This window comes from Capra hircus, chromosome 3, assembly GCF_001704415.2.
Source record: "Capra hircus breed San Clemente chromosome 3, ASM170441v1, whole genome shotgun sequence".
NCBI classification, from domain to species: domain Eukaryota; kingdom Metazoa; phylum Chordata; class Mammalia; order Artiodactyla; family Bovidae; genus Capra; species Capra hircus.
Window position 1 is genome coordinate 37,960,132 of NC_030810.1, and position 14,374 is coordinate 37,974,505.

Sequence of the window (14,374 nt, forward strand, 5' to 3'; positions counted from 1 at the left end):
AAATGACAGAGAAGATAAATGATCTTGTTTACCAAAGTCACAGTGAAAGTCACTGGTTTTCTAGGTGTACTGTTAGCTAGACTTGGAACCAGGAAATAAGTATATGTTTGCTACAACTGTCTCTACTCTCCCTGCCTCCCATCAGAGACAACTGCCTGGGCTAGTTTTCGGATGTAGTAATAAGATGCTTACAACTATATATTATTTTGCAAGACTCCAAAGAAAGATCCTGTATTTACAGATCCAAGGGAGGAGACTGAAAAATGATTTTATAATAGAAAGTGACTAGACAGTAAGCAGGGTTAAAGGGTGACACGAAGAAGCAAGAGTGAATCATTAGAATCTCTTACAGGCAATGCGAGACCCTGTCTTCCTTCAACAATCACTGTATTGGAGCTGTGACTGATGTGTTTAGTGTTAAGATCTCTTTCAAACTCTTCAGGTATACCATCAAAATTCTTATATTTGATTAGTGGTTATTTTGGGCTACAGGGAAGGGGGGTTAATTAAAGGGTGATAGCCAAAGATTTCTTTTTGAGGTAATGAAAATGTTTCAAATTGACTGTTATGATGGTTGCACATGTCTGTGAATATATTAAATCCACTGAATCATCAATTGAATGGGTGAACTGTATGGTTATGTGAAATAAATCTCAATTTTAAACCATTAAAAAAAAAACTGAAACAATCTAATCATACACAGAAAATACAGACGATGGGAAAAACAAGTATACAAGGAAGAAATTTCAAAAACGTTGAATCAGAATCTAATCAGTTACAGGAAATAGAAAAACAAGTCTACAAGGAAGTATACATAAAGTCCAAAAGGCAGGAAACTGTGAGGCAAGTAATCCAATTTCCTCAACAAGTCAATGGCACAGAAACAAACTAAAGAGTCGGGGGAGGGAGCAGCATTCTCTGTATAGACACAATACATCTCTTCATCCATTCATCTGTTCATGGGCATTCAGGTAGCTTCTATACATTGGCTACTGTCAGTAATGTTGCTAGGAACACAGGGGTGTGCCTTCTTGAACTAGCATTTTCATTTCTTCAGATAAACACCCAAAAGCGGAACTGCTAGATCATATGGCTTTTTGAGGAACCTCCATACTGTTTTCCCCAGTCGCTATACCACTTTACATGCCCACCAACAGTGCCCAAAGGCTCCCTTTCTCCATCTCCTTGCCAGCATTTACTATCACTTGTTGATGATAAACAACATCGAGGCTGGTTATCATCAACCTTATCACTTCTTGATGCTGCTGCTAAGCCGCTTCAATCACGTGCACTTCTTGATGATAACCATTCTAACAGGTATGCGGGAATATTCTCATCGTGGTTTTAATTTCCATTTCCTTGACGATTAGTGATGCTGAGCACCTTTTCATGTATCTGTTGGTTATCTGGATGATTTCTTTGGAAAAAATGTCCATTTAGTTCTCCTGCCCATTTTTAATTGGATTGCCTTTTTGCTATTAAGTTGCATGAGCTCTATACATGTTGGCTATTACCCCCCTTATCTGAAACATAATTTTGCAAAATTTTGTTCCCACTGTTGTTGTTATTCAGTCACTCAGTTATGCCCGACACCTTGAGACTCCATGGACTATAGCACGCCAGGCTTCCCTGTCCTTCACTATTTCCCAGATCCTGCTCAAACTCATGTCCATTGAGTCAGTGATGTCATCCAATCATCTTGTCCTCTGTCGTCCCCTTCTCCTCCTGTCTTCAATCTCTCCCAGCATCAGGGTCTTTTCTAATGAGTCAGCTCTTCACATCACACGGCCAAAGTATTGGAGCTTCAGCTCCAGCATCAGTCCTTCCAATGAACAGTCAGTGTTGATTTGCTTTAGGATGGACTGGTTTGATCTCCTTGCTGAGCAAGGGACTCTCAAGAGTCTTCTCCAATACCATAGTTCAAAAGAATCAATGCTTCGGCACTCAGCCTTCTTCACTGTCCAACTCTCACATCCATACATGACTACTGGAAAAACCATAGCTTTGACTATACAGACCTTTGTTGGCAAAGTAATGTCTCTGCTTTTTAATAGGCTGTCTAGGTTGGTCATAGCCTTTCTTCCAAGGAGCAAGCGTCTTTCAATTTCATGGCTGCAGTCACCATCTGCCGTGATTTTGAAGCCCAAGAAAATGAAGTCTTTCACTGTTTCCATTGCTTCCCCATCTATTTGCCATGCAGTGATGGGACCAGATACCATGATCTTCGTTTTTTGAATGTTGAGTTTTAAGCCAGCTTTTTCACTCCCCTCTTTCACCTTCATCAAGAAGCTCTTTAGTTCCTCTTCACTAAGGCGGTGTGATCTGCATATCTGAGGTTATTGATATTTTTCCTGGCAATCTTGATTCCAGCTTATGCTTCATCCAGCATGGCATTTCACACAATGTACTCTGCATGTAAGTTCAATAAGCAGAGTGACAACATAGAGACTTGACATATTCCTTTCCCAATATGGAACCAGTCCATTGTTCCATGTCCAGTACTAACTGTTGCTTCTTGACCTGTATACTGATTTCACAGGAGGCAGGTAAGGTGGTCTGGTATTCCCATCTCTTGAAGAATTTTCCAATTTGTTGTGATCCACACAGTCAAAGGCTTTAGCATAGTCAATGAAGCAGAAGTAGATATTTTCCTAGAATTCTCATAGGATGCCTTTTGTTAACTGTTTCTTTAGCTGCGCAAAAGCGTTTAAATTTGACATAGCCCCAATTTGTTCACTTTTGCTCTTGGTGTTTGTGCTTTTGGTATTATATCCAAAAAAAATCATTTCTAAGACCAAAATCAAGGAGCTTTTTCTCTACATTTTCTTCTAGAAGTTTTATACTATTACCTCTTCTGTTTAAGACTTTGAGCCATTTCAAGTTAATTTTTGTGAGTGGTGTAAGATAGGGGACCAATTTCACTGCTCTGCATGTGTCTATTTAGCTTTCTCAGCACTATTTATTAAACAGACTATCATTTCCTCACTGGATGCTCTTGGCACCCTTGCAGAATATTAGATCACCATATGAGCAACATGTGGTGGTCTAATATTTGGAAGATATTATGCTTAGTGAAATACATCAGACAGAAAAAGACAAATATTTTACAGTATCACTCATGTAGAATCTATAAAATAAAACAAACTAAAGAATATAACAACAATAGCAAAAAAAAAAAAAAAACACCCAGACTCACAGATATAGAGAATAAACCAGTGATTATCAGTGGGGAAACAGAACCAAGAAAGGGGTACGAGATTACGAAGTGAAATTACTATTGTAAGGCTTCCTGGGTGGCCCAGTGGTCAGGAATCTGCCTACCAATGCAGAAGACTTGTGTTCAGGCCCTGCTCTGGAAGATCCCACACGCTGTGAAGCAGCCAAGCCTGTGCCCCACGACTGAGCCCCTGCTGCAGAGCACAGGAGGCACAGCCACTGAGCACGCACGCCGCGACTGCTGAGGCCCGCACACCTGACAGCCGCGCTCTGCAACAAGCAGCCCGTGCCCTGCAACTGGAGTAGCCCCTGCCCAAGAAACTAGGGAAACAGCCACACAGCACCGAAGACCCAGCACGGCCAAAAGGAAATAAATAGGCTGTAAGAACATACTATACAGCAAAGGGGACAATTTTTATAATAGCTATAAAAAGTACAACCATTAAGGACAGTGAAACACTGTGTTCTACACATGAAACTTATTTAGTATTATAAGTCAGCCCTATCTCAATTTGAAAAAAAAAAGAGGGAGGAGAAACTACCCTCTTTTTTTAAATGCAAGTGATCTAAGATCAAATTCCATCTGTGGATTTTGTTTGATCTTGCTTTGAATAAACCAACTACAAAAAGACAAGTGAAATAATTGAGAAAATTAAACATTCACTGGATAATAGATGACACCAAAGAATTAGACTGTATTTTGTTAAGTGTGATAACAGCATTGTGGCTAAATGAAAAAATGTCAATGTTTTTACTTGTCTTCTACTTCTGCGTATGTTTGAACATTCCCATAACTTGAAAAGAGCGTTCTCAGAAAGAATGTAAGAAGAGAAATTGAAGTCAGCAAGCTCTGACAACCCTTTGAAGGAATTCTGTTGCAAAGAAGAGCAAAGAAATACTGAAAACGGGAGACTGATGGAAAAGTGGGGCAAAAAAAGAATTCTTTTAAATGGGAGAAATAGCAGCACATCTGCATGTTTGTAAACTGATGGGAATATAAAAGTAATGGCATAAAAGAGCAGGGAGAATTACTAAAGTACTGTATTTTAGTAACAGATAAGTTGGGCTCTAGTTCACTAGTGGTTTATCTAAAGTAACTGGTGAATAGACAGACAATATGGGCACAGAAGATAAAAGGTGAATACACATGGCAGTAGGAGTATATGGATATCCCTGACTGCTTCAATTTTCTCAGTGAAACAGGAAGGCAAGTCATCCTAAGACTGAAAATAGAGAAGAGCGATTAGGATTTTAAGGGAAGAGCAGGAAGCATGAAATGAGTCAACTAAAACAGCAGGAGAATGAACAGACTAGGAAAATAAAATACTTTCAGTGTAAGCAATGTAGAAGTCTTCATGCATTAGTGGTCATAAAGTGAGACCTGTGCATTTTTCTCCAGCCACACCCAGCTGCATGAGTGCTGACATGAAGTAAGCAGAAGGTTGGGTTTAAACAGCGCTGAGGTAGTGCCAACGACATGAGAAGTTAAGGAAATCAGCGGTACATGCAAAAGAGTAATTACAAATTTCAGCAAATAATTAAAGTTTGGTAAGGAGAAGAAAAAAGGACATCAAGGAGTGAGAGGCCTAAAAGCGTTAGCAGGATCAGCTGAAGTCAGAGCACCAGAGTGAGAGAGCAAGAGAGAGAAGCAGCGGTGGTCAGAGAGTAAGAATTGTGGAACTGAGATTACATAAGGCTTACAGTTATTCATAATGACCAAATCCAGGGGTGACTATGGAAATGAACAGTGAAAGTGTAACACACAGCACAGGAAATCAGTTGAAAAGGGGAGTTCAAGACACTCAAGAGGGTGTTTATTAGAAGGACCATCTCTGTGCACACTGAAATTATCCAGAAATCTACATATTATAAACTTTCTCCAATCAGTATGTTACTGTTGTTAAAAGTAAACTTCGTATCTTAAAATTTAATAACAAACATTATAAACATGTCACCATAAGCCATTCAAACTACTATGCTCTGGCATACCATGTTTGTTCAATAATTGGTACTATTTCACAGATAAAAAGAAAGTGTTCATATAACTTTACCCAACTCACTCTTAACTACATTTTCAGTTTTTGACAAATGGAGCATGTCTTTAATTCATATTCCTACTACAACTAAGTATCAGGTTTTTTTTTAATTAAAACTGATTATCCTCATGCCAGCCTCCTGAATTAAAAAAAAAACATATATTTATATCTCTGACACAGCTCCTGGCTTAAAGCAATAATTCAAAACTATATATTCCTTTCTATCGAAGGAGATAGATAATACTATGAATCTACACAATTATATAACATTTACTTCAGTGTCTATTGGGGCTTCCCTGGTGGCTCAGAGCTCAGAGAGTAAAGAATCTGCCCGCAATGTGGGAGACACAGGTTTGATCCCTGAGTCGGGAAGATCCCCTGGAGAAGGGAATGGCAACCCCCTCCAGTATTCTTGCCTGAAGAACTCTACAGACAGAGAAGCCTGCAGGCTACAGTCCATGGGGTCACAAAGAGTCAGACACAACCAAACGACTTACTTTCACTACTTTCAGTACCTATTATTTCTAGAAAAGATTCCTGAATTTTCATGTATGAATCCACCTTGGGTCTGAGATGTTCTATTTATACAATTTCAGAGTTGATTAAATCCTGAATATAAAGTTTTGGAGTTGATTAGGAAATCAATACTTCTGTAACACCTCCCAACACTCCCCTGACTCAAATTTCAGAAAAAAGTGAGGTAACAACCAATAAGGTTGTTAGTGATACTAATGATGGAACCCAATTTCCTGGCACTTCAGTTCAGTTTAGTCGCTCAGTTGTGTCCAACTCTTTGCAACCCCATGGACTGCAGCACGCCAGGCTTCCCTGTCCATCATCAACTCCTGGAGCTTGCTCAAACTCATGTCCATTGAGTCAGTGATGCCATCCAACCATCTCTTCCTCTGTTGTCCCCTTCTCCTCCTGTCTTCAATCTTTCCCAGCATCAAGCTCTTTTCAAATGAGTCAGTTCTTCACATCAGGTGGCCAAAGTATTGGAGCTTCAGCATCAGTCCTTCCAATGAATATTCAGGACTGATTTCCTTTAGGACTGACTGGTTTTATCTTGCAGTCCACGGGACTCTCAAGAGTCTTCTCCAACACCACAGCTCAAAAGCATCAATTCTTCAGTGCTCAGCTTTCTTTATAGTCCAATTCTCGTATCCATACATGAATACTGGAAAAACCATAGCTTTTGACTAGATGGACCTTTGTTGGCAAAGCAATGGCTCTGCTACTTAATATGCCGTCTAGGTTGGTCATAGCTTTTCTTCCAAGGAGCAAGCATCTTTTAATTTCATGACGGCAGTCACCATCTGCAATGACTTTGGAGCCCAAGAAAATAAACTCTGCCACTGTTTCCATTGTTTCTCCATCTATTTGCCATGCAGTGATGGGACCAGATGCCATGATCTTAGTTTTCTGAGTGCTGAGTTTTAAGCCAGCTTTTTCATTTTCACCAAGAGGCTCTTTAGTTCCTCTTCACTTTCTGCCATAAGGGTGGTGTCTGAGGTTATGTTATTGAGGTTATTGATATCTGAGGTTATTGATATTTCTCCCAGCAATCTTGAGTCCAGCTTGTGCTTCATCCAGCATGGCATTTCACATGATGTACTTTGCATATAAGTTAAATAAGCAGGGTGACAATATACACCCTTGACATACTCCGTTCTCAATTTTGAGCTAGTCTGTTGTTTCACATTCAGTTCTAACTGTTGCTTCTTGACCTACATACAGATTTCTCAGGATGCAGGTCAGGTGGTCTGGTATTGCCATCTCTTTCAGATTTTCCACAGTTTCTTGTGATCCACACAGTCAAAGTCCTCGCTCTTATCTTTCCACTGTTTTTCATGGCCTAGTCAGAATGTAACAGTAACATACCGTATCTTAAACACATTACTTACTGTGGTATGATGGGATATATTGCCAACAATGTTGAGGTTTTTGAGCAGCTGGGGAGAGCCACTATACTGTCCAGAGATCTGCTTCCTGACTTCAGCAGCCACAGTTCTGCAACAAAAAAAGCAAACACATTGTTGGCAAAAAGAAATCAGCTTAATTTAAAATGGGAGAAAGCTAACTATATTAAAAGTTCATTTAAAGAACAACAAAATCTCAGCATATCAGTAAGGTTATAAATTCATAAGCTAATTTGGTAAATACTGCTTATAATTATAGTAGATTGTCTTTACAATGCTGATGCAGGGTACAAAACTGACAGTCAACTTACATAAAGCTTCTTTTTGTATATGACATTTCAGGGAAATATTCTGGCTTACGATAGAGCTGAAAGCTATAAGAAGTATATATTATAAAGTATATAATATTGGGAACTCATATACACCCATGGTTGATTCATGTCAATGTATGGCAAAACCAATACAGTATTGTAAAGCAAAATAAAGTAAAATAAAAATTTTTTTAAAAAAAGGTAATTTGGCTGAACAGTAGTCTAAATTAAAAAAAAAAAGATGTATTATAAAGTATATAAAATTCAAGGATATAAAATTAATTCTAAAATACTTTATAAACAATATTCATGCCCCATAAAATTATTCCCTATTTTTACTTAATAAAAACTGTTTGCATACTCTGGTATTAATGGCTTTCTATACTTTGACCCTAATCACCTTTTCAGCTTTTATACTCTCTCAAATTCTTCTCAACGAACATAAGTTGCTTCCTAGAATACTGTTTCTCTCCTGTATTCTCTCCGCAAATTCAACTCAACTATTTTAAAGGTAAAACTCAAACGGCAAGACTTCCATAAAAGCTTCTTGACTCACCACAGCTAAAATAATATCCTTCTTTAAAACTCTTAGAGCATTCATCATAACCTAACTTGCATTTCTCTCCTTGCTAGTTATTTTTTCCACATTCATGTATGCCCCATATAAACAGAGGCAATGGTTTCATTTACTGCTATTTTCCCTAAAATACTTGGCATGTGGCACTTAAAACTGAGAAATGTTTATTCACCTCTGGGCCAGCTTGATGATACTTTTGTTCTGGAGTGTTCTCAAATTAACGGTTAAATTCAGAGCCCTAAACATCTTAGTGCCCATTCAAATTTCCAACTGAATTTCTAGACAATCTCATTTTCCAAAAATTATCTGAATATTATATGATATAGCCTTTAGCCTCTTTCTTCTCTTCCATACTTCCTTACCTTTTCATATTCAACCACTCCACACATACCTCTTGAGCACTGTTAGGAGCTGACTACTCAATTAGAAATTTTTGATACAAAGGTAAAAAGAGTTATTTTTTAAGGCTCAAGGTACTGAATTAGCTCAACTTTCTCTTTACTTGAAGTGCTTTAGATCATATTTGTGTTCCATAAAAAATTAATTTATTATTTATAATTGCCAAAAGTTGGAAGTTTATTCAACAGGTAAAAGGATATACAAACTGTAGTACATTCACACAATGGCATACTATTCAGCAACCAAAAAAAAAAAAAATGTGCTAGCAAGCCAAAGAAAAGAGAATATTGCTAAGCGAAAGAGACAAGGTACTATATGATTCCACCTACATGACATTCTGGAAAAGACAAAGTATAGAGAGGAGAAACAAAAACAAAAACAGCGGTTGCCAGGGTTGTAGGAGGAAGGAAAAGGAAGAGATGAATAAGTAATGCACAGGGGATGTTTTAGGGCACTGAAACTATTCTCCATGGTACTATTGTAATAGATACATATACTGTACGTTTGTCAAAACCTAAAGAATGCACAACACAAAGAGCAAACCGAATGTAATCTTTGGACTTTAACTAATAATAATGTATTAATATTGGCTTATCTATTATAACAAAGGTTTCACATTAACCCAAGATGTTAATAATAGGGGATACTTGATTGGGGTATAAACATGGGTGATCTCTTTACTTTCCACTCTTCTTTAAATCTAAAACTTCTCCCCAAAAAGTCTTAGTTTTTTTTTTTTTTTAAAGCAAATGAATAAAAAAGACTGACAACAGACAAGGGAGGAAGAGAAGAGCATGAAGCAACCATTAGAGGTTAGAGGTGAAAGCTAAAGAGAAAAGGTAACCTTTGAAGGAGAATACAGATTGAGGAGAGGGCAAAGGGCACAGTCTGGAAAGCACCTGGATGTGAGAGGACAGGAACATTTACTTCAGTTTATGGCTCCCCTCAGGTCTTTTAATGACAGCTATCCACTGTGAACGTTCATTAGGTTTGGTTTAAAGGCCTTACAATCTCCTGATGGGTTGTCAAGACTGAGACGAAAATATGAAAACGCCTTTAAAGAGAGAGAGAGAGGCAAAGAACAAACGTTATATCTCTACCTTCCTCAGTGCTACTTAACTCAAGTCTGCCAACCGCAACACTATCTCAGTGTTTCTGTTTTTCAGTGTTTCTGCGGCTAAACCATGAGTAATCTGAATTGTAAACTGCTATATTTCATCAAGGTCAAGATCTCACTAACTGTTAAGGCTTGCTGTTACTTCAGGTACAGCTAAGAAAGAAAAGCCTTGCTAATTAACCATTACACCATCAATTAATTGAAAGACATACTATGATTTCACAAAATGGTAAAAAATGAAACAAAACTTAAAATATTACTTCCAAAAGAGACAATCTTTTGCTTAATAACAGAGACATGCAATCTCCACAGAGCCATTAATCTCCACAAGAGAAAATCAGCAAAAATCTGTAAAATAATAACCATTTCCAAACTGAGCTATAATGGTAATAAAAATATCTGCAACCCAGCAAAGGATGTATTTATATTAAGACTCTCTACATGAAAAGATTTCCTCAACGGTAATTGAGGAAAGTTTCCCAAACAGAAAAGTCTCTCTTAACTATACCATGGTCCGAAGTATGCATGACAAGTAATATAATAAATATAGTTCCTGATATCAGTTAAAAGCCTTTATCACAGATTAGCTTTTTGATAATTTTTCCTATTCCTAATGTAGCTCATATAGTAAAGCAATACAAGGAAATCTTTTTACTTCTAATAAGCTATTAACATCAACAGCAAAGTGGAAAGAGGTCAAAAATCCCACAGTTACTTATGCTCTTAAATTATAATAGCAGAATATCTTCTTCCCCTCCCTGAAGAACATGATCCAGTATTTGACCTATTTATCTCCTTATGAACTCTCACCTGTTCTACAAACTCCCTCACTATGTCAACATGTGTTACAGTTTTTACAAAAAAAAAATGCACTCACTAAGACCATTCATCATGAGACATTAGAAATAACAAAGGGTTCACATTCTGAGGGAAAATTATGTTGCATGTAACCTTTCATCTAACCTCATCCCACTTTCAGATGCCCCATCAACCATGATTTCCAAATGTCCCAAGCCTAATCTGGGCCTCTGTTATCTCTACTTATTCTTCATGGGACCAGAGGAAACGTCCAAGTGAAGACGGCAGGTGGATTCTTTACCACTGATCCACCTGGGAAACCAAAGGAGAGTTTAGACTAAAATAAAAGAAGTTAGTTGAGCTACTCCTATAAAGTTTACCAAAAAAAACATTCCACAATGTAAAATGTCAAATAAGAATAATATCTCTTGGAACTGGTACTGTTTATATTGAAGACAGAACTCAGGGAAGAAGTGTAAGGGAATATACCATGGAATATACCAGGTAAGGGAACATATCAAAGACAAGGCAAAAAGGGCTAGCTAAAAAGCCCCAAAAGAAAAAAGGTAAGAAGAGATGATGCTCCAATGCTGTGACTGTACAAGTCCAAGACTGATGACCAACAGGCTGAATCATAGTTGGACCACTGTGTATAGTTGGTATTAAAGACAAAAAGAGGCAAAAATAAATAAACAAATGCAACACGTATCACCTTCCAAGTATTTGTGCCAAATTCATCTAACCTGAACTGAATCAGACCTATATAACCATTAGTTTGCTTTTTAAATCTGTGAGTCTATTTCTGCTTTGTAATAAGTTCATGTGTGTGTGTGTGTGTGTGTGTGTGTGTGTGTGTGTGTGTGTGTGTGTGTGTGTGGTTATCAGGGCAGGATGGGGTGGGAGGGATAGTTAGGGAGTTTGGAACTGACATTTACACTGCTATATTTAAAATGACTAACAAAATACTGTTAGTCAACTATACACCAATATAAAATAAAAAGTTTAAAAACAAGCAAAAACAAACCTGTATATCTAATATCTAGATCACAAAAAATACAGAGAACAGTATTAACAATACTAAAAAAGGCCATCAGACAAAAACCAAAAGAAAAGTCATGTCTCTTTAACAAGTCAATGTGATGAATAAATAAACGCAGTGGGCTAAGCTTTAGCACCAAAAAGACATAAGGCTAAAATTAAAGTCTATTCAAAAAGAGAAAGAAAGACTTAAATATAACCAAATACAATGAATAGTTCTTAATTGGATCCTGGTTTGAACAAGATATTTCTAAGGATAATGAGAAATTTGAACATGGACAAGGTATTACATAATTAAGAATTAGTGTTTTTTAAATATGGGAAACAGTACTATAATAATGTAGGAAAACGTCCTTATATTTTAGAAAGGCAAATAAGGTCTATAATTTACCTTAAGGGCTTAAAACTCTTCAGTTATTACTACTCTGCCTTAACAAGAAAACTAGAAAACCAAATATGGAATACAGGTATGGCAAATACTCTTCAAGAAATGTATCATATCCTCCGTACATTCCTGATTAATTCTGCCTCTTTTACTCAGGTTAGACACTCATCCTCTGTGCTTTCAAAGCATCGTGTTTATCCTCATTCATTCAAAGTAATGGCATTTCCAGGAGGCTCGTTCAGATAGGCGGCGGGCGGACTAGTCAGACTGTTTTCCCTGGTTGGAATGAGAACCTGGCCTTGCAGACAGAGTTTGATTTCAGCAATGGGAAAACCCAATGTTTGTGAACATTCTCTTTGAAAGAAGCACATAAATTGCAATGTAGGTTTTTCTAGAATGGTAGTAATGCAACCCACAAACGTAAAAGTATGGTGGGGGAAAAAAGAGTCTGGTGAAATATGAAAGATTTGGCTACTCAGACCTGGCACATTCACTTTTCAGAGGTACCTCTGCAACCTCCTTGAGGAATGACTGAAGCCAAAAACCTTTAATTCTGACAGGGGTATGTCTCTTTTTTTGTATAAATGTCTCAAAAGAGGTTAATTTCTGCCATTAAAGAAAATGTGTATTGTTTTTAACTGTCTGGCGGCACTTTCCTATCAAAAACTACCTCATTGTGATAACTGAGCAGATGAATAGCATGTATCAAACTGTTCTGAAATCTATTTACCTGTCTCCCTACAAGGAACGAAGCAATTAGTTTTACCTAACTTAGCACCCTCTAGAAGAGTGCCTAGAACACTCTGGGTGCTTAATAATGTTTAAAAAGCTGAAGTGAAAAATATGAGACTAAATAGAGAAATTCAGAAAATTCAACAGTGGCCACATAAGTGGAAAACGTCACTTTTCATTCCAATCCCAAAGAAAGGCAATGCCAAAGAATGTTCTACTGCATAATTGCACTTATCTCACACGCGAACATTTGCTCAAATTGTATGTAATGCTCAAAAGTGTCCAAGCCAGGCTTCAGCAATACGTGAACTGTGAACTTTCAGATGTCCAAGCTGGATTTAGAAAAGCAGAGGAACCAGAGATCAAATTGCCAACATCCGCTGGATCATGGAATGCAAGAGAGTTCAAAAAAAAAAAAAAACCTACTTCTGTTTATTAACTACACCAAAGACTTTGACTGTGTAGATCACAACAAACTGAAAAATTCTTCAAGAGATGGGAATACCAGACCACCTTACCTGCCTCCTGAGAAGTCTATACGCAGGTCAAGAAGCAACAGTTAGAACTGGACATGGAACAATGCACTAGTTCCAAATTGGGAAAGGAGTATGTCAAGGCTGTATTTTGTTATCCTACTTACTTAACTTATATGCAGAATACATGATGCAAAATGCCAGGGCTGGATGAGCACAAGAAGAAATCAAGACTGCCAGGAGAAATATCAATAACCTCAGCTATGCAGATGACACCACCCCTATGGCAGAAAGTGAAGAGGAACTAAAGAAAGTGAAAGAGGAGGGTGAAAAAGCTGGCGTAAAGCTCAACATTCAGAAAACAAAGATCATGGCATCTGGTCCCATCACTTCATGGCAAATAGATGGGGAAAGAGTGGAAACAGTGTCAGACTTTATTTTCTTGGTCTCCAAAATCACTACAGATGGTGACTGCAGTCATGAAATTAAAAGACACTTGCTCCTTGGAAGAATAGCTATGACCAACCTAGACAGCATGTTAAAAAGCAGAGACATCACTTTGCCAACAAATATCCATGTAGTCAAGGCTATGGTTTTTCCAGTAGTCATGTATGAATATGAGAGTTGAACCATAAAGAAAGCTAAACACCAAAGCTTTTGAACTGTGGTGTTGGAGAAGACTTTTGAGAGTCCCTTGGACAGCAAGAAAATCAAACCAGTCCATCCTAAAGGAAATCAGTCCTGAATATTCATTGGAAGGACTGATGCTGAAGCTGAAGCTCCAACACTTTGGCCACTTGATGTGAAGAACTGACTCATTTGAAAAGACCCTGATGCTGGGAAAGATTGAAGACAGGAGGAGAAAGGGACGACAGAGGATGAAACGGCTGGATGGCATCACCGGCTTGATGGACATGAGTTTGAGCAAGCTCTGGGAGTTGGTGATGGACAGGGAAGCCTGGTGTGCTGCAGTCCACAGGGTCACAAAGAGTCAGACACGACTGAGTGACTGAACTGAGAGAAAAATTCATAATTCCTCCTCCCAAAAAAGTAGTTCAATAAGAATGTTAGAATGGAACAATTGATATGAACTTCTTGACAGCAGGAATTACATCTTATTAATCTTTACATCTTCAATGTCTAAGATAATGAGACAATAGCAACGGGAAAAAGTAGAATGGAGAGAAAAGTGTAAGAGTGGAGAGAAAGAAATGGAGGTAAGAAAAAAGGATGAACTTAGAGACTACCCAGTACATGAACTTTCCAAATGCTTATCAGAGTAAATTAACCTGTAAATATTGTTGGTTTCTAACTGATTGAAAGGAGACAAGAAGTATACCTTTTTATCTATTACTGTCAAATAATCAGGTAAG

At 37.8% G+C, this 14,374-nt stretch overlaps 1 protein-coding gene across 5 annotated transcripts in view; it reads right to left on the reverse strand.

Annotated features, from left to right (window-relative positions):
• Window positions 1-14,374, reverse strand: part of DOCK7 (dedicator of cytokinesis 7) — a 191,425-nt gene that overhangs the window by 154,137 nt on the left and 22,914 nt on the right. For all 5 annotated transcript variants that reach the window (XM_018044971.1, XM_018044997.1, XM_018044990.1 and 2 more), the window contains exon 2: window positions 7,157-7,262. In XM_018044971.1, the coding sequence (XP_017900460.1) occupies window positions 7,157-7,262 (106 nt within the window). The remainder of the gene's footprint in view (window positions 1-7,156; window positions 7,263-14,374) is intronic.